Consider the following 18,167-nt stretch of genomic DNA (forward strand, 5'->3'; position numbering starts at 1 on the left):
CACAATAGTCAACTAAAGCAAGCTGAGCCCAAGGTCACCCGGTGTACGTTATGGCTGTGTGGGGAACTGGAACTTGGGCCATATATAGTCCAACATCTGTCCATGCGTATATTCAGTTACAAATGTCATTGTGATTGCTGCTTTCCTCTCCAGTGAAAATGGCTCTTTCCTTGCAGAAGAGACAGCAAGGTGCATTTGAGACAGGAAGCTGCCTGATCTTCCCCAAATCAGTTTTATTTTGCGAGTGCATGTTTACTTCCCCAAAGAGAGCTGTTACATTCATTCCTCGCTGCCATAACTTGCCCTTCAACTTTTGCCTTCAGTCCCTTGCCAAGTTTAATGTACTTTCTGAATGTAGCTAATCGTTTTAGAACGCTGCAGCGCGTCGCAAAATACAATTAGAAACCAATCTTAAACTTCAGATTTGAACGGAGTTTTTGTATGGCATTAAATAGCACCGGTAATGGATATTATGATGTTTATCTAATTCTGTCAAACGTTGTAGTTTGAGGTTTATTAGGAAATGTGTTCCAGATGATTCAGAGCTGCCCTGCCACAGGCATCTGAAGACTTTTGCTCCATATTGAGATTGATGGGGAAGCAGGAGGGGAAGAACACACACACACACACACACACACACACACACACTGAAAGAGGAGGAAACACCTGTTCCTTCTGTAGTCCAGACAGTTTGTAGCTGAGCCAAAAGTTTAAGGGCTGATTTACAAATTGCTGTTTCTACATAAGGACGGCTCCTAGCCATAGCATCAAGAGTGGCTAATCACTTTGTTCGACACTCTACATCTGGATGTGGGAAATGGCTGCCATTAGAAAAAGGTGTTCCATTCCCACCACCACAGCTGTGTGTTTCAACATTCTCCAGATTCAAGGTGTTCCAGTTAGCAGGGGAGCAAAGGAGACAGGATAAGGTGTCCTTCAGCCATAGCTGCTGGCGCCAAACTGAGCAGCCCCTGCTCCCCTTACCTAGCAAGTTATGAGATCTTTGAACTGGAGCATATGACAAGTATGGCGTCTTCTGCAAGGGTACAAGATAACCTGCCAGGCAAATAATTGCACTTTCAATATTGGGCTTCTGCTCTGACATGCCATCATCACCTCTGCTACTGGAGGCAATTTCTGGAGGCTACAGAGCAGCTGAGATGGACCAGTCCATGGTCTTGCGGGAGAGGGGGAAGGACATCAGGGCAAAGACCTGTCGCAATCCATCATTTTGTTCCCAAGGCACTGTTTTTAGGCTGGAGTCATTTCCATGTCTGTACACTAGTAAGAGACTAGTGTGAAGAGAAACTCTTTTCTGAAGCACTCAGTTCTGTTGGAGATTCTTCTGCATTGTCCTAAGCTTGCTAAAGGGTGTGGTGCTGGTAATTCAATTAGTGTCTTGGGTTCCTGTGATGTCATGGAAGGTCACAAGCCTTTTAACTACTCCAGGGCAGCCAACATGGTGCCCTCATGGTATTGCCAGACTACAACTTTCAACATCCCTGACCATTGCCCATGCTGACTGAAGCTGCTGGCAGTCACTGTTGACTCCCCCCATACTAAGTGAACGAAGCTGTGTGTGAGCTTTGCTCCCATATGTGCTCCATTTTGTGCAAAGGACAAAAACCCTCCCCCAAGCCGTCCCTTTATATGTAAACGGGGCAGACATTTGTCATGTCTAGTGTGTCTCTTTGTCATGGCTTCTGTCTGAAGAAAAAATGAAATGTGTTCATTGTCTTTGAGGGGCCTTTCTGAAGTAAAAGAAGACATGCTTGCTTGTAGTGGTTACATTTTTTTCAGTGACAGGCTCCATTGGGCATTGTAGGCTAAAATTTCTTTTATTCACTCCAGATCCTGTTTTGGATTTTTTTGTGACACCTCATTCATTCTTGTCAACCTGTCTGTTATTTAAAGACTGACTATATGTCTGAGCACACCTGGATGGAGGGGAGGGAGACTAAATTGATACTTGTCGCTTGAGGAGACTTTATGATGAAATATGGCTGGGGACCAGTAAATCAGTCAGACATGTGAAAGCACATTAGCAATACTTGGACAAAGCATCAGCGAAACTGTCCACTTAGTGATAAAAATGTCACTTAGAATAATCTGCTCTTCATGCTGCAGCTGGATAGCTCCACAGCTGGAAGGCTCATGTTGCCATTGTAAAATGCTGCGACATAATTATATTGTATAGGTTGAAACAGTTGTGCTACTTGGTGGGAACTCTCGTCCTTTGTTTTTCCCAGGGAGATTTCAGAAACTCTGACCAATTCCCTTATTTGTTTGTTTTTATAGAAAGATCCTTCAAGTATAACATTTCAGCTGATGTTCTTGCAGTCTATCAAACTTCAAAGGGGCCGCCTTTCAATCTCCATAGTTATAAAGTGTGATTCTTGGATAGTGTAGTGATCACAAAAAATGCATTTCAGTAAAACATTGCTCTAATGTCATTGGTCCAATGATAGTGTTACCTCAATATGTATGGGAGGACACAGTTGGATCTTGAAACCGAACATCTGTTACGTGGCCATCTGTTACTGGACCATCTCAGTCGGTAGAGCTTGAGACTCTTAATCCCAAGGTTGTGGGTTTGAGCCCCATGTTGTTGTTGTTTGTTTGTTTGTTTGTTTATTAAATTTGTATACTGCCCTATACACACAGGTCTCAGGGCAGTTCGCAGGATAAAATCACAATATAAAAACATGAAATACATAATTAAAATAAAAACAAGAACAACTCAATAACCCCCCCCCCTCATTTTGGGCAAAAGATTCCTGTATTGCACAGGGTTGGACTAGATGACCCTTGGGGTCCCTTCCAACTCTGCAATTCTATGATTCCAGGCTTTGCTGTGGGTCTTTGCAGATGATTCAGGAGCTTGAGGGTTGCAGAGGAAGCAGGAAATGTCCTGGCCAAGTCAAGTCCAATCGGAGAGCAGACAAGACCAGGACCTTGGACAGCTCCAAAGCAGCCCTGGTTTGTTCCACCTATGGCTGGTTAAAGCAGCATGGCCTTATTTTGCAATTTGTGAGGCTGGGAAAAGGGGCGGGAGTCTAATCCTCTGAGTCATAGGACAGTAGTGGCCAGGAGGGGCCCAGATAAGATGTTTCTCTATCGGGCCTCCTTGATGGACCTCTGCCCATTAATTACAATGGGTCTGTGCTGAGTATGACTACACTGGAGGCAATCCCAATACTGTATATCGGGGTAGTGAATCTCATAGCCTGCGGGCCCTTGTTACCTTAGAAAAGCACCATTTCTCTCATGCAACACCAGCATTGGAAAGGATTAGATTAACGGACCTGACTAACGTAGTTCCTTTGATTTCAGTGTGTTTCCTCCAATTAGAACTCAGTTGACTGTGACCCTTGATTCTTCTGTGCCTGTGAGACTCTGAACCTCAGGGTTGTGGGCTTGAGCCCCACATTGCGCAAAAAAGATTCCTGCATTGCAGGGGGTTGGACTAGATGACCCTCATGGTCCCTTCCAGCTCTACGATTCTGTGATTCTATGAAAACTCTCCATAGATACCGGTGGAGATATCCGGGCTTTTATTATAGCACTGGCATTTCCACGGCCAAACACAAAACAGCAGTAAAGAGAGCAGGGTTCATGCTATTTTTCTTTTCAGATTTTATTTCTTGTGATTTATTATTTACTGACTAGTTTTAAAAAAAATAAAAATGGCCCATTATTTTTGCAGGTATGCAGAGGCAGGTATCGCTTACAGAGTCGTGCAACACAGCCTTACGCAATATTCTATTAATATTGCAGAGGGGTAGGAGTGTTGGCTGGGTCGACTTTTCAAGTCAAAAATCCTTCATAAAGAACACTCTTCAAACTTGCAATCTTGAAAATTGCCCCCTCAGAACCTCCTCCTAGCCCAAAGCAGGAAGTACTCTGGCCATAGTACGAGCTTCTACATCTTCGTTGAATTGCATTAATTGTTTTGATGGATTTGTTGTTGTTTTGTTTGCTTTATATGCTGTTGTGTTTCATATTATAGTGATTGCAACATTTGTTGCTTTCTTTAATGCTACTGTGATTATTGCAAGTGGCTTTGACCTCAACATTTGTTGTTGGATGACCAGGATATAAATATTAACTCAATTCAACACATAGTGTGTGTGTGTGTTGTTTGTGTGTCAGGGTGCATCATACCCAAGGCTGGTCAAATTATTGAGGCAACTAAAGCTGAAAATCCCAGAAGTGCTTCTCCCCTTCACTGGCCTTAACAATATAATTCACAAGTAAACAGATTAAATAATTAGCATTTGGCTGCCCTTTTGTGACACCCAAAATCAGCTTCTGGAGGCAGACGTCTCGCTTCACCTGATATTATGGCGAGCTCTGGAGAGAGTGTTTTGCTTAAGACCTCCTAATGGCAAAATGAGATTGTAGCTCCGTCTTCAGACTTGCCTCCTAGGATGAAGCAAAATGAAGAATTGAGGCCAGTAGGACAGTATCCAGGCACGTGAAATCCCTGTGGCCGGATTCCTCCTCTTCCATGTCACACATCTACTGTGTGAGTAAATGGCTATGCACCCATGTTGAGTGGCGGATGCCATTGATTTAACCTGAGGGCTTTTAATTAATGTGTAGATTGAAAAAAAGAAAGAAAGAAATGAAACCCATATGAAGCTTCGCACAGCTTATCGGTTAAGAGTGATCTGATGGCAAAAAAAACAAAAATATGAAGGACGACTAAAAGGGAGGGACAGGAGGGGGACATAGGATTTCACTGCACAAACTTGTGTGCTTCAATTATAACCCCCCTTAAGGGCCCCTTTGCAAAACTGATGGACGAGGCGGCCGGCTGGGTTGCCAAGAAGCATGGAAACTATTTTATTTTATTTTATTTTTTTACTTCCTGAGACCAGCTTTATCCTGATCGGTGGAACTTACGTTATCCTTTGTTTATGCACTAATAGTTACTCAGACAACTGCTAGACAGCTGCAGGTACTATTCCTGGCAGTAGCATGTTTGTATTTAAAGTAGTAGTAGTTAACAATCACACAGTGTGTTTAACACTTGGAATCTTTTACTGGGGAAATACAGAATATAGTAGGTATTGTATTTTCCCCCAGTTCTGCTTTGTTAAACCTAGCTTCACAAGAATACTCTTTCTTTCATTGTGTGCATGTGTGTTTTACGTCTTTGAAAGGATGGAAAGATACCTTCTAAAACAATTGTCTTGTTTTATGTTGAAGTGACACCCACCCGTCACATTTTCTTACGGATTACATTCCGCTGAAATCAAGTTACTTGAAATCAGCTTCTTCGTTCATAATTGCGTTTACAACTGTGCTGATGCTTCATTAATTCAATTATTGCTTAAAGTGCAGGCAAATATGATTATTGGCCAAATAGTTTCTGGGTTTCAATCATTTTTATTTCAGTATATCGATGCATTGTCCTAGTAGAATAGGATAATGCATTACTCTAATAGACTGTGTGCAAAGTTTGTGAGTAAAAACACACCAAGATGTGCTGAGTTTAATCCTCCATTAAATGCAGCTACTGGCTTCGTCTGGTATCAGAGCTGTCGACGGAGACAGATTGGAGCCTTGCGGGGGAAGGAGAGACAGTGCAAAGTCAGCTGGTCTGCCTGTAATCTTATTGATGTAGACTTGGTCCTTTCTAAAAGCAACTGCCAATGTCTGATCCTGCATTATTATTATTTTTATTTATTTATTTTATTATTATTATTTTGGTAATATTAGGGAATAGTTGGAATGTACTGGACCACAGTTGTTACAGATTTCATAGTGGCATCTGTGATTTATTGAAGTAAATTGAATGTGTGCTTACTGTCTCTTCTGGACTGAAGAAGACAATTCCCAGTGGCATAGCATAAGACAGACAATGCTTCTCTGGCCCTTATGGTGGCAAGCAGGAACATTATCATCATCATCATCATCATTTCCATTTCTATCCCACCTTTCCTCCAAGAAGCTGAAAGTGGCTTGTGTTTAATCCCCACAACAACCCTGTGAGGTAGGTTAGGCTGAGAGGCAATGAATGAGTGGCCTACAGTCACCCTTTGAGCTTCATGACAGAATGGGGTTTTGAACCCTTGTCTCCCAGGTCCTAGTCTGACACTCTAACCACAGCACCACACCGGCTCTTTATTCTCTAATATGCTTTTGAATCTGGAACAACCCCTTGACTGTCCAAGGAAAAGCTTCTTCTTCTTCTTTTTTGAAATTTTTAGTTTGTGGGGGGGGGTGTATTGGCCTGGGGAGGTTTGTGAGTTTATATAATCAAGTTTGCAGTAGTGCAATCAAATCCTCTAAATGTTCTCCTTGGTTCCCACTTCTAAAAGTGGTCCATTTTACAGCCAGTTACCTGTTGAATCTCCGGCCAGCCTCACTTAAATTTGCTTTTACTGAGCTGCGTTTTCAAGCTGTGCCCTCCAATCTCCTAGACAGAAGATATAACAGGGTACTGTATGAAGACAGACTTTGTATCTATTGCACTATTTAGTATATTGCCCACTATACATCGGACCCAGGAGGCGATTTCTCACCTGACCGTCCATGCAGGAAAGATGTCTCTCCCCGACGGAGAAGGTCCTAAATGCTTCAGTGACTCATAAAGTCTCCCTTTTTGCTTTGGTGGCCAAAAAGATCAGAAAGAAGACCCTGGACAGTATAGAAGTGAACTGTAAGGGAGACGCAGAGATCTAAATGGAGACTACTGTTTGTGGTGTGATACCGCTTTTGCTTGTATTTATTTTTGATTCAGATTTGTCATGGCCAATGGCTAGTACAATAAAGTTATTTGGGTTGGATTGGCTTGCAGTGGGAAAAGTGGACAGAGATAATTTCTTTCTCAAATGCTAGAATGGGGTCACTCAGTGGAACTGATGGGTGGTAGGCTGGGGTGGGGCAGGCAAAGTTAAGTGGAATTAATTGTGGCCCTTGACATGGTTAAGGTGCTTCCACCTGTCCCCATCTGGATGGATGAGGTCTAGGTTGCCAAGCTGATACTTGGCTAACACTGGGTTGTATCCAATGCTAGCCCTAAGCAGAGTGGACCCATTGAAGTGATGTTCATTAATTTCACTGGTTCTGTTCTGAGCAGGACTAATTGGGTTTCCACCCATTGTTCTCAGCAATGACATCCATTGGTAGGTACACTCTTACAAGTACTGTACCTTCTGAACAAGGAAGGCTTCTGAGATCCACAGATCTTTGCCTATTTCCACCTAATTAGCGGTACACAAGTCAGTTAATCTTTATACTTGGGATTTTCACAGCCCCAACCTGTTAGCAGAAAGCACCAGAAAAGAGCCCTTTGCTTCAAGTTTCACAGCAACATTTGACTGGCTGATCTTAGATTAAAACGTGAACAAGAAGATGCCACTTGTCAGTTCACAATGGTTTGATAAGAGAAGAGTTAGGTTGACTAACATCAGTATTCCATCATACTAATTTACTGCTGGGGGATTTCCTGCTTGGTATCAGTTTCAGCTATTTAAAATTACAGATCTTTTGAAAGACAATACTTCGCCATTTCAAGAAATGGCAGGCAGTGGGCCAATTTGGTTCCACTATCTTCACATTAGAAATGTTACAGGGACTCAGAAATACCAGAATAAACATGGGGAAACCTTTGCGGAAAAGCTCATACTGCCCCCTTTGCCAAGAGGATTAGTAAGTAAATGATATTATTTGATTCTGAGAATGAATAAGAGGAAATTACATTTCAAACACAATTTGGAATGGCGTTTGGGGGAAAGTATATTTGATGATGAACGGATCCGATTGTGGGATAATATTGCAAAAAATATATTAATGTAACACTTGAGAGAGCCTTTTCAAAAGCCCAGTTCCGCTGATATCTGTCCCCTGATAGAACTGTCAAAATGATATGAAATTGCTAGTACTATTCTCAAAAACTCTGCTCTTGCACGATCTTAAATGACGTACTTTGGAAGTGATTGTGTGTTCAGTAGCCTCTGCCAGAATCTGTACTGCAGCTGTCCAACACCTGGTGTCCTCCAGCTATTGCTGGACTACAACTCCCATCATCCCTGAGCAACTGGTCATTCTGGCTGGGATTAAGAGGAGTTGGAGTCCAACAATATCTGGAGGACACCAGGTAGAGGAAGGCTATGGTACTGTTTCATCATAGAAACATTTGCAGCCACCAACTCCATCTAATTGGTATAAAACTATTTTGGACACATTTTGCTTATTCTCAACATGGTAAGGAAGGAACAGAAATGGGCAACTACATAAAAAGGGTTTTTTATTTATATCACGTTGGGATGAGTATTTCAATGGTGATGTTCAATTATTTTCTGTATTTACACTTCTGTATGGTTGCTAATCTTTTTTGCATTCTAATTTTAAAAAGTGCCCCGACTGTATTGCACCAGAACTCAAGCCTTCATTGGTTTTTCAGTACAAACCATTTTTTCCCAATGCTGCCAAGCAAGCTAGCTTATTTTGTCAAGGACTACTTTCGCCACCTCATGAGAAGAGAAGACTCCCTGGAAAAGACCCTGATGTTGGGAAAGATTGAGGGCACAAGGAGAAAGGGACGACAGAGGACGAGATGGTTAGACAGTGTTCTCGAAGCTACCAACATGAGTCTGACCAAACTGCGGGAGGCATTGAAAGACAGGAGTGCCTGGCGTGCTCTGGTCCGTGGGGTCACGAAGAGTCGGACACGACTAAACGACTAAACAACAACAACAACATTTTAATTACTACTTTTAATAGACGCACCTTATTTGGGTAGATAAGAATGATCCTGGCAAATTCACACTTGCTCTGAAGTTCTTGACAAAGGTATGCCTGCTAGTGAGACTTGATTTCTCTCCCCCATCCAATGCAACGTTAAATTCCAAGTGTCATTCTAGGTGCATAGGCGTTAACCCATATGTATTTATAAAGAAGAAAATACGGTGTGTTTTTAAAAAAGAAAACATTTTGGTTTTATTCCATAGGGTTTTGTTTTTTTTAATCCAAGGATCTTTAAAAGGCCATTAGTTGATTAATCTTTCCAAAGACCCTATGATGTTGGAAAGAAATAACAATTTTGCAGATCAATGCACGGTTATTGCCAATTCCTCTCCCACTCTGCCTGTATTGAAACAGCCATTATGCTGATGTCTTATCGACAGCAGCTTTCCTTACAGCGGTTTCAATTGTGTGTTTTCCTCTAGGAGCTTAAAAGTCCCTCAGCTTAAAAGGCATACTGTAGTTTGGATTGAATGTACTTGACTTGGAAAATAGGGTTTCTGCCATATTGGATTTCCTCATACACCTCTTCCCTCTTTTGCAGGTTAGGTAGCCCACTGTTAGAAATTCCTCCTTGCTTGTTTGCCCAGTAAAACAATCTGTCAGCACATCAGCAGGCTCTATATCACAACACATTTCTGTTTTGCATTTTGACATTTAGTTTGGATTTATTTATTTATTTGCCTGGGAAAAACTGTGTGTTGTAATGCCAAACTGATGGTTATTTTGGCCATTTGTGTGTAAATGCATCCTTATCTATAAGGAAAGGAAATGACACGTTTCTGAATGGCAAGTTGCCTGTGTTTGTAATCCTTATGATAGTTTTATCTTATTCATAGCAGTTGGCCTTTACTGCAGTATTGTTGCCATCCTGGACAGCTCATCTATTTAACAGATCATTAAATCCTCATGCTGGCAGTTTGATTTAGTGTCCATTCACCGTTAGCATTTTCTTCTGGAGGAGTTAGGTAGATCATCTCCCATCGTGGCCAATAAGAGACAGTGGGAGTTGTAGTTCAGCAAAACACCTGAGGTTTCAAAGGTTTGCTATCCCTGACTAGATTGATGCGCCCTGAACAAATAATAATAATAATAATAGTTATTAATACCCCACCCATCTGGCTGGGTTTCCCCAGCCACTCTGGGTGGTTCATAACAGAATATTAAATACACGATAAAACATCAAACATTAAAAACTTCCCTAAACAGTGCTGCCTTCAGATGTCTTCTAAAAGTCAGGTCATTGTTTATTTCCTTAACATCTGATGGGAGAGCGTTCCACGGGGCAGGCCCCACTATCAAGGAGGCCCTCTGCCTGGTTCCCTATAACCTCACTTCTCGCAGTGAGGGAACTGCCAGAAGGCCCTCTGAGCTGGACCTCAGTGTTCAGGCTGAACAATAAGGGTGGAGATGCTCCTTCAGGTAAACTGAAATATGTTTGAAAGCACCAAAGAAGGGGCCACATAGCACGCAGTCATGTTTCTGTTTGTCCCACACATATTCCTGCATTGGACGAGATGATCCACAGGATCCCTTCCAGCTGTGCAATTCTATGATTCTATGATGGTGGAAGGACAAAAGTAGAACCTAGCCACAAAAAGTGCTTCTCAAGTGGTAGAGATTTGCACACAGAATATTAGAAATATACGGGGCAGAGCTATAGTTCAGTGGTAGAGCAGATGTTTTGAAAGCAAAAAGGTCCTGGCTCAATCCCCAGCATCTCCAGGCAGGATTGGGAATCTCCCTTGTCTGAAACACTGGATACCCACAACCAGCCAGCAATGATAGAATAACGGTGTGGATCTCTATAAGGCAGCTCTCTAGAGTGAGGGAAATAAGTATTTGATCCCCTGCTAAATTTTCCCGTTTGCCCTCCGACGAAGAAATGGCCAGTCCATAATTTCAGTGGTAGGTTTATTGTAGCAGGGGATCAAATACTTTCGCCCCTCACTGTACATTCCTCTCTTGTAACCCCACCAAACACAACCTTGTGCGTGCCTTGTGTATATAATGCTTTCTGGAAACAAAATCACTTCCTAATTGTAACTAGATGGGGATGGAGCTTTTTAAAGTCATGAACTTTGCCGCAATGTGTTTCGGCATTCGGGAAACGAATAAAAATTGCATGCTTCGGAGTTATCCTTTGCTCTTAATTCCTGTGTTGCCAGCGATCTTCCATAAGCGTGGAGTAAATAAAGCTCTAGGTTGAAAGCTTAAAACTAATGAATGCTGCCGTCCAATTTGTTAGTTCATTTTGTGTGCATTGGCAGAACTTCAGTTTGTTTAATTTGAAATACTGGCCCACAATGAAGTCATTGTATAAATGATGGTTTTCAAGAATCTGTAAGATTGTTTTTATGTCACTACATAGTTCAAATGGCTGTTTCGTATCTGTTGATTAGAAATAAAGCCTATCTCAGAGTATATTTTAAACATTTTCTGCAATGACAAAAAAAGAAAATCAGGGGAAATTCTCTTAGTCCAAAAGTCCCTTAACTGCTGTTCATAGAATCATAGAATTGTAGAGTTTGAAGGACAGTCATCTAGTCCAACCCCCTGCAATGCAGGAATCTCAACTAACCTCCAAGGAAGGAGAGTCCAACACCTCCTGAGGGAAACCGTTCCACTGTCGAATGGCTCTTACTTTCAGAAAGTTCATCCTGATGTTTAGTCAGAATCTCCTTTCTTGTAACTTGAATCCATTGGTTTGGGTCCTACCCTCTGGAGCAGAAGAAAACAAGCTTGCTTCCTCTTCCATGTGACAGTGCTTTAGACATTTGAAGATATGTCTCCTCTCTGTCTCTTCTCCGGGCTATATATACCCAACTCCCTCAACTGTTCCTCATAAGGCTTGGTTTCTAGACCCTTGATCATCTCGGTCACCCTCCTCAGCTTGTCAATATCCTCCTTAAATTGTAGTGCCCAGAACTGGGCACAGGACCCAGGGTGTGGTCTGGCCAAGGCAGAATAGAGTGGTACAATTACTCCTTTTGAAGCAGCCTAGAATAGCATTAGATTTTATTTTATTTTATTTTATTTTTTGCTGTTGCATCACCCAGTTCACTCATGTTCAGCTTGTAGTCTACTAAGACCCCTAGATCTTTTTCACATGTACTACTGGCAATCCAAGTGTCCCTCATCTGTTGGTTCTTCATGCCTAAGTGTAGAACCTTACAGTTGTCCCTATTGAAATTCCTGCTGTTAGTTCTGGCCCAGTTCTCTAATCTGTTCAGGTCATCTTGAATCTCAACTCTTGTCTTCTGCGACATTAGCTACCCCTCCTAGTTTGGTGTCACCTGCAGATTTGATGAGCATCCCCTCAATTCCTTCATCCAAATTGGCTATAAAGACATTGAACAACAACAGGCTCACGGCAGAACCCTGCGGCACCTCAGCTTGTCACACTTTTTCCCCAGGATGAGGAGGAACCATCGGTTTGGTCAGTCAACCAGCTACAAATCTACCTGGCAGCTTCTCTGCAATAAGTAGGAGTTGCAGAATATTTGACTTCTTAGCCACTAAGGACAGAAAATGGCAACATTCCTTTGATGTTCAAACACACAGGTTAGAGTTGTGAAATCTTTTTACCCTGAGACACACAATTCCCTTCTGGGCACATTCCAGTGGTGGTGGCCAGAGCCAAAGGAAAAAGCGAGCAGGGCAACTGGTGTGAATTTTACCTTTCATACAGTAGGCTCGTTCTTCATGCACATTGCTCTCTATCCTCCATCCAGGCAATGAAGGACCATTATCAGAGTTCCAGGATACATTTCAGCCATGCAAAAACCCACAAGGAGGGTGGGAACCAGGGGTGGTGAGTGGTGTAGTTTGCATGGAATGTGACCTGGGAAGAGTCTTGAGGGCCAGTTAGGTAGACTTGGAGGGCCGCATGTGGCCCCTGAGCTGACATAGGTTAACTTTGTGTACTTAATCTGAAGAATGGGAAATAGTTGCATTTCTATAATTTGCAGAAGTTGCACTGCTTGCAGAGCTGAGCCTTTCTTAAGAGTAATGTGTGTCCCTGTCCCTGTTTACCTTTGCCTAAACGACTTACACCACACGTCTGCTAGAAGAGCCTGCAAGTCAGCTTGCAAACACTGGTAAAACATTTTAAGATACAAATAATTAAGATATCTAAAAGCAGTATATGGAAAAGCCATGCCATCCATTGACAGCTGAAAGCTCAGGACTTTACTATGATACAGATACTATACATTTTTTCCTCAATGCTGTCTAGACGGCAAACTTTGGCCTGGCACAAAACAGTGATCAGCCATCCAAAATTTATTTAAGCACATTATACTGGGCAGAGAATTCTTTTCTGGTTTGGGGAAACTTGTGTTAAAAGCTGTGACACAATAATAAAACCAAATGGGGAGGAGGTGAAATTCTAAATGCTCTTCAACTGCTTTCCCACCACCAGAAACAATTGTGCTTGTTTGTGCCAATAGTGGGGAGATACAGAGTAAATTATGGCAATATATTTAGAGGTGAGGCAAGACTTTTCTGTCTGTGAGCGTTGCTTCCCAGCAAAGAAAGGAATCCAGAAATTGAAGTCCCAGATTGTACTGTTTAAATATCTATTGTCCATGGGTGAGGTATAATTTGTCTTGTGAAGCAGACAGATTGTCAGTGAGCTGCTACACACAGAAATAGTTCCCCCCCTTCCCCTAGCCTTAAAATATATTGCAGATGTTTTAAAGCAGGTATTGCAAAACACTTCATTTTGGTATACAATCTGCAGATGATTTCACTGATGAGTGAAATCTGGATGAGTTCTGGTGTGTGTGCATGTGGATTGCACAGTGATCCTCTAAATGGAGCCTTATCTCTCTCTCTATGTGATAAAAGATTTTTATCCGAGTCAGTAGCTGCATTGGATTTGAAAATTATTTTTATTTATGCATTTTTTTTATACATGCTGTTGTTTTATCTGTTTTTCAAAGATGTAATTCTTCAATATATGATTTTATTTCATTGTGAAACCATTTCACAATGCTTCACAGGAAGCGATTGATAAATGAAATAGATAACAACCACCATCATTACTATTATTATTTTATTAAACACCTTTTAACCACTATCTCAATGTGATTAATGCGTAATATCATTAAAAGCAGTTAGAAACACAAAGGCAAGTGTTGGATCTGTGCATTGACTAAGCCGTCACTAACATATTTTTGAAACTTCTCTGACTGTTTGTTTGTTTGTTTTCCATTGTTTTAATTGTAGTTTTAATATCTATTGTTAGCCAGTCGGAGAGCTTCTGGGCTGAACAGCAGGGTAGAAATTTTCTAAATAAAATAAATAAAATCAGCCTGTTTCTCATGCAAGATAGCAATCTTTCCTGTTCACTGTTGGAGACAGTAAGCAAGAACAAAGATGGGCTGTTTCCAGTGTGACTTTTGGTCACACAGCTGTTGCTTTAGAAGGTCTACACATCTGGCTGTTTCCTGCAAAGACGCACATTTTGGCAAAAAAAAACAGCCCACAGTAAAATAGATCAGCGTGCAACCTTTAAGTGATATACACACATAAACTTAAAATATGGGCTTATGAAATGTGTATATGCTGATTCTTTTAAAGCTATGTCAGAAAGAGCTTTCAGTTGTATGGTTAGGTAGAGTTTTTCCCTTTTCCAGTGTGACATCCCTTGTTATGATAATAGAAGTAAAAATGCCATCCTTTTTGAAATCAGCCTTCAATTGGCTTCATAGAATAAGACTGATTTGTGGATCCAAATTATTTACTTTTTTAATCTGCAGATAAATTTGGGCTACCGTCGATTTCCATGGGTGCACAAGGCTAAATATTTAACAGTCTTAACCAGAAATTAAACTCGCTCAGGCAGTGAGGGATTGAGTGCATCAGCTTGAAGACTGGCAATTCTCGTTTAATACTTTATCACTCTGCTGCTACCACCTTGGGTGGTGTTTAATGGTGGGAGGGGGAAACAAAGTGCATCTGTGTGAGCATTCGGGAGGGTGTCAATTTGGCAGGTGCCTTGACAATGCCAACAGCTGGGTTTCACAAGACAAGCTTAGCTCAGCTATGTGTGGCAGGCTGAGGCTTGTCCTTTCTCTTACCCTGGAGAATGTCAGCAGTTTTCACCAGTAGAGGTTTGGCTAAAGTTACGCTGTCCTGTTCTATCATTTCATTGCCACAGCTGCAAAACAGTTTAGGCCTGGTGGTCCCAATTTATTGGGGGAGGGTGGGAGGGAGAACCAAGTTTAATTTAACTTCTGTCATGTATGACGTGTCTGTTCTTTCCAGTGCAACATCTGCTCTAATAATTTGTTCACACTCTTACTCTTTTTTAAAAGGGTTTACAACAGGAATAAATGTTATCTCCCCCCACCCTCAGTCCACGTTTGATTCCCTTTGTCATAGTCCTCATCCCCTGCATACCTTCATGTGAGAGCTTCCCCCTCCTCAACTTTAATTTTAAACTACTTTGGAGTGCTCAGGGTGGCAGTTTTAAAAGCACTGAAGCCAATGAAATGATCAAGAAGATAAAAAAGGCAAGAGATTTCTGTTATCTAATGCACCCATGAAGGGCAGCTACAGAAGAATTTTCATCGTGGCAGGTCAAATGCCTGCCATAATAATGGTGGTTGTGATGATCAAGTTGTGATGATCAAGCTTTGATGGTGTTTCCTGCTTGGCAGGGGGTTGGACTGGGTGGCCCTTGTGGTCTCTTCCAACTCTATGATTCTAAGTGCCTGCCATGATGATGAGAACAACAATAGTCTTCCACAGGCGGCATAAAGCAGAGAGAGTTTGGGCCAAATTCCAACAGACTAGATGCAACCACAGAGGAAGCTTCCTCCTGTATCCTAGCCAGCTCTTGTTTGGACCACCATTGGGCCACAACCTCCCCAGCAGATCTTAGGAAGCAGTTGTGCTGGCCTGGGAGAATACAGTGCCTCGCGCCTTGGGTATCCTAACCTCAAGCTATTTATTGCTAAAAAATTGTCCAGTAGCACCTTAGAGACCAACTAAGTTTGTTCTGGGTATAATCTTTTGTGTGCATGTATCTGAAGAAGTGTGCATGCACACAAAAGCTTTTACCAAGAACAAACTTATTTGGTCTCTAAGGCGCTGCTGGACAATTTTTTATTTATTTCGACTGCGTCAGACCAACATGGCTACCTACCTGAATCTATTTATTGCTGTGCAGGTAATTGCCAACACTCTGAATTGTGCCCAAAGAAAAATTGGCAAAGCAGTGCAGCTTTTAAAGGAAAGGGATAATATACTTACAGCTTCAAGGCTTATTGAAACGGGAACCAGCATACTTGGAAGGCTCAAGTTGTATATGGATTGTCTTTGTTTGAAAGGTTATGCATATGCCCAGCGATGTGTATTTCCCATAAAATTTTGAATAGGGAAATTGTCAGATTATCTGGTGCCCTGGAAAGTGATCTAATTTAGCACATTTATTTTAGCAGACAAAAGTGAAACACTCTGAAACCTCCAAGCTTTCCTAATATTTGGTGTGTATTCATTGTTACTAATGAACTTAGGAAGTGTGTGGGGGGGGGATTCCATGGAAAAATTAAGCACTGGAAAAAAATTCTGCCCCACATCACTGTATGTATTCCGGTCTGCGTATGTGGCCCATGTGTAATCTTAAACCTGTCTGGCATAACTGAGGAGCAGCTTAAGGAGCTGTCTTGTGTTTTGTACAGGAAAACAGCAGGAGCTTGAAGCAGAACACCAGGACATGTATGTTGAAGCAGACCACGACCTTCACCTATCAACAGGCCGATCGGCACAGCCCCCAACTGAGAAGCCTGGCGAGAGGAGAGGGGCTGAAATGAAGAAACTCTATGGCTTGGGTGCCAGCAAAATCCAAGCTATGGAGACCACCATGCAACTCAACTTTGATAGGAACTGTGATAAAAAGCAACCCAAGTACTGGCCAATTATTCCCCTGAAACTCTAAGGTTTGCATCCTTTTTTTTCCTTTTAGGAATCTCAGGGCTCCATAAATTGATGCTCGACCGAGCAGAAGGATTCAGTGAATGAATCAAGAGTCAGCAAAAGCCCGCTTTTTTATTTTCCTTTCCTCTTTCCAGCTCTATTTGAATTTGTCTGCCAGTTTCCAGAGCCCATTCCAACCCAACAGGAAGAGCTGAATTAGTCATTTGTACTGTGGGGGATAGGGGAAATACTCTATAAAAATATATTTCAAGTAATTTGATTTTGGCTTGCCCTGGCCCTGCAGGAAATGAGGAGTAGCATTTGTTTTCACTTAGCTGTGCTGGGGAAAAGGTTATAGACTCTCCAGAATTTTTTTTTACACTTTTTAAATGTTATCTTAGATTTGCCCTAGATTTTAAATGTGACTTCTTTCCTGACGCTTCCACCAATACCCTGGAGGCAGCTATTGGCCAAGATACAATATATTAAATGACTGTAGTTTTAGCTATTTGAGGTTTTTCTCAGATATCCTACCAGTAGAAGAAAGTTCTGTTCGAGACTGAAACCTGGCCTGTGATGCTTCACCTCAGAAGAAAACATGTGAGCAGCTTTCCACCACCTTTCCTTTTAGTTTGTTTTTGTTACATGATTAGGTAATAAAGAAGTATGAGATTAAAAGTGTGTTTTCCATCTCATTGCAAAATTGCATTTCCTTCACCAGAAAGCAGGACAATCTTGATACTCTGGATGGGTGAGGGGGGGGATAAATACTTCAAAATCGATTCCTATGCTCAAGGACCACAGTTCAAAAGTCAATCAAGGGCATAGGCTCAAAGGGGGACAAGAATTGTGCCTCTCCACTCTGGCTAGGAGCTCACCAACCTACTCTTCTTGCTGAGGTACAGCTCTGAAGACAATTAAGCCTGTGAACCTGAGATGCCGTCTACCATGCATACACCTAGACAGATTGTTCCATTGAATAATATTTATAACCCACCTTTCTTCCATTATGAAACCCAAAGTAGCGTGTATATGGTTCCCAAGCAGTCTCCCATCCAGGCATTGACCAAACCCAGACTTCATCTCAGCAATTTGGTGTCTTCAGACTGTATCCTGGGATTAGTCTACTTCCGGTCCATGGCGCTTTTGAATCTGTTAATCTCCCAAGGCCATTCTGGTACATTTTTAAATTGATCTGCATTTTTTTTTTAAGATTGGCCTCTGAAAATTGCATTGCGTGTTTAACATTCCTAAACATAAAATATGCCTTGTTAAACGTTATGACAAAGTACCGCTTAGCAAATCTGCAGGAGTTCTAATTCTGGTTTATAATTTGCGTTTTGATCTGCCCATCATTCTGGGAGGTATGTATCAGGTCAGTTCATATCAGAATTTACAAAAACCAAATGCCTCGAGAATCCCTAGCCGTGCGTTTGATTTGGATATATTTGCAGTTCTGTCTCGTGCATGCCAAAAATATGAAC

General features: G+C 41.8%; 1 protein-coding gene across 2 annotated transcripts in view; it reads left to right on the forward strand.

The window, feature by feature from the left end:
* The window catches only part of GEMIN8 (gem nuclear organelle associated protein 8), a 36,857-nt gene extending 19,974 nt beyond the window's left edge, over positions 1 to 16,883 (forward strand). For both annotated transcript variants that reach the window (XM_033147390.1, XM_033147391.1), the window contains one exon: positions 16,449 to 16,883. In XM_033147390.1, the coding sequence (XP_033003281.1) occupies positions 16,449 to 16,705 (257 nt within the window). In that variant the 3' untranslated portion in view covers positions 16,706 to 16,883. The remainder of the gene's footprint in view (positions 1 to 16,448) is intronic.
* The last annotated feature ends 1,284 nt before the right edge of the window (positions 16,884 to 18,167 follow it).

Source organism: Lacerta agilis, chromosome 4, assembly GCF_009819535.1.
Source record: "Lacerta agilis isolate rLacAgi1 chromosome 4, rLacAgi1.pri, whole genome shotgun sequence".
NCBI lineage: Eukaryota > Metazoa > Chordata > Lepidosauria > Squamata > Lacertidae > Lacerta > Lacerta agilis.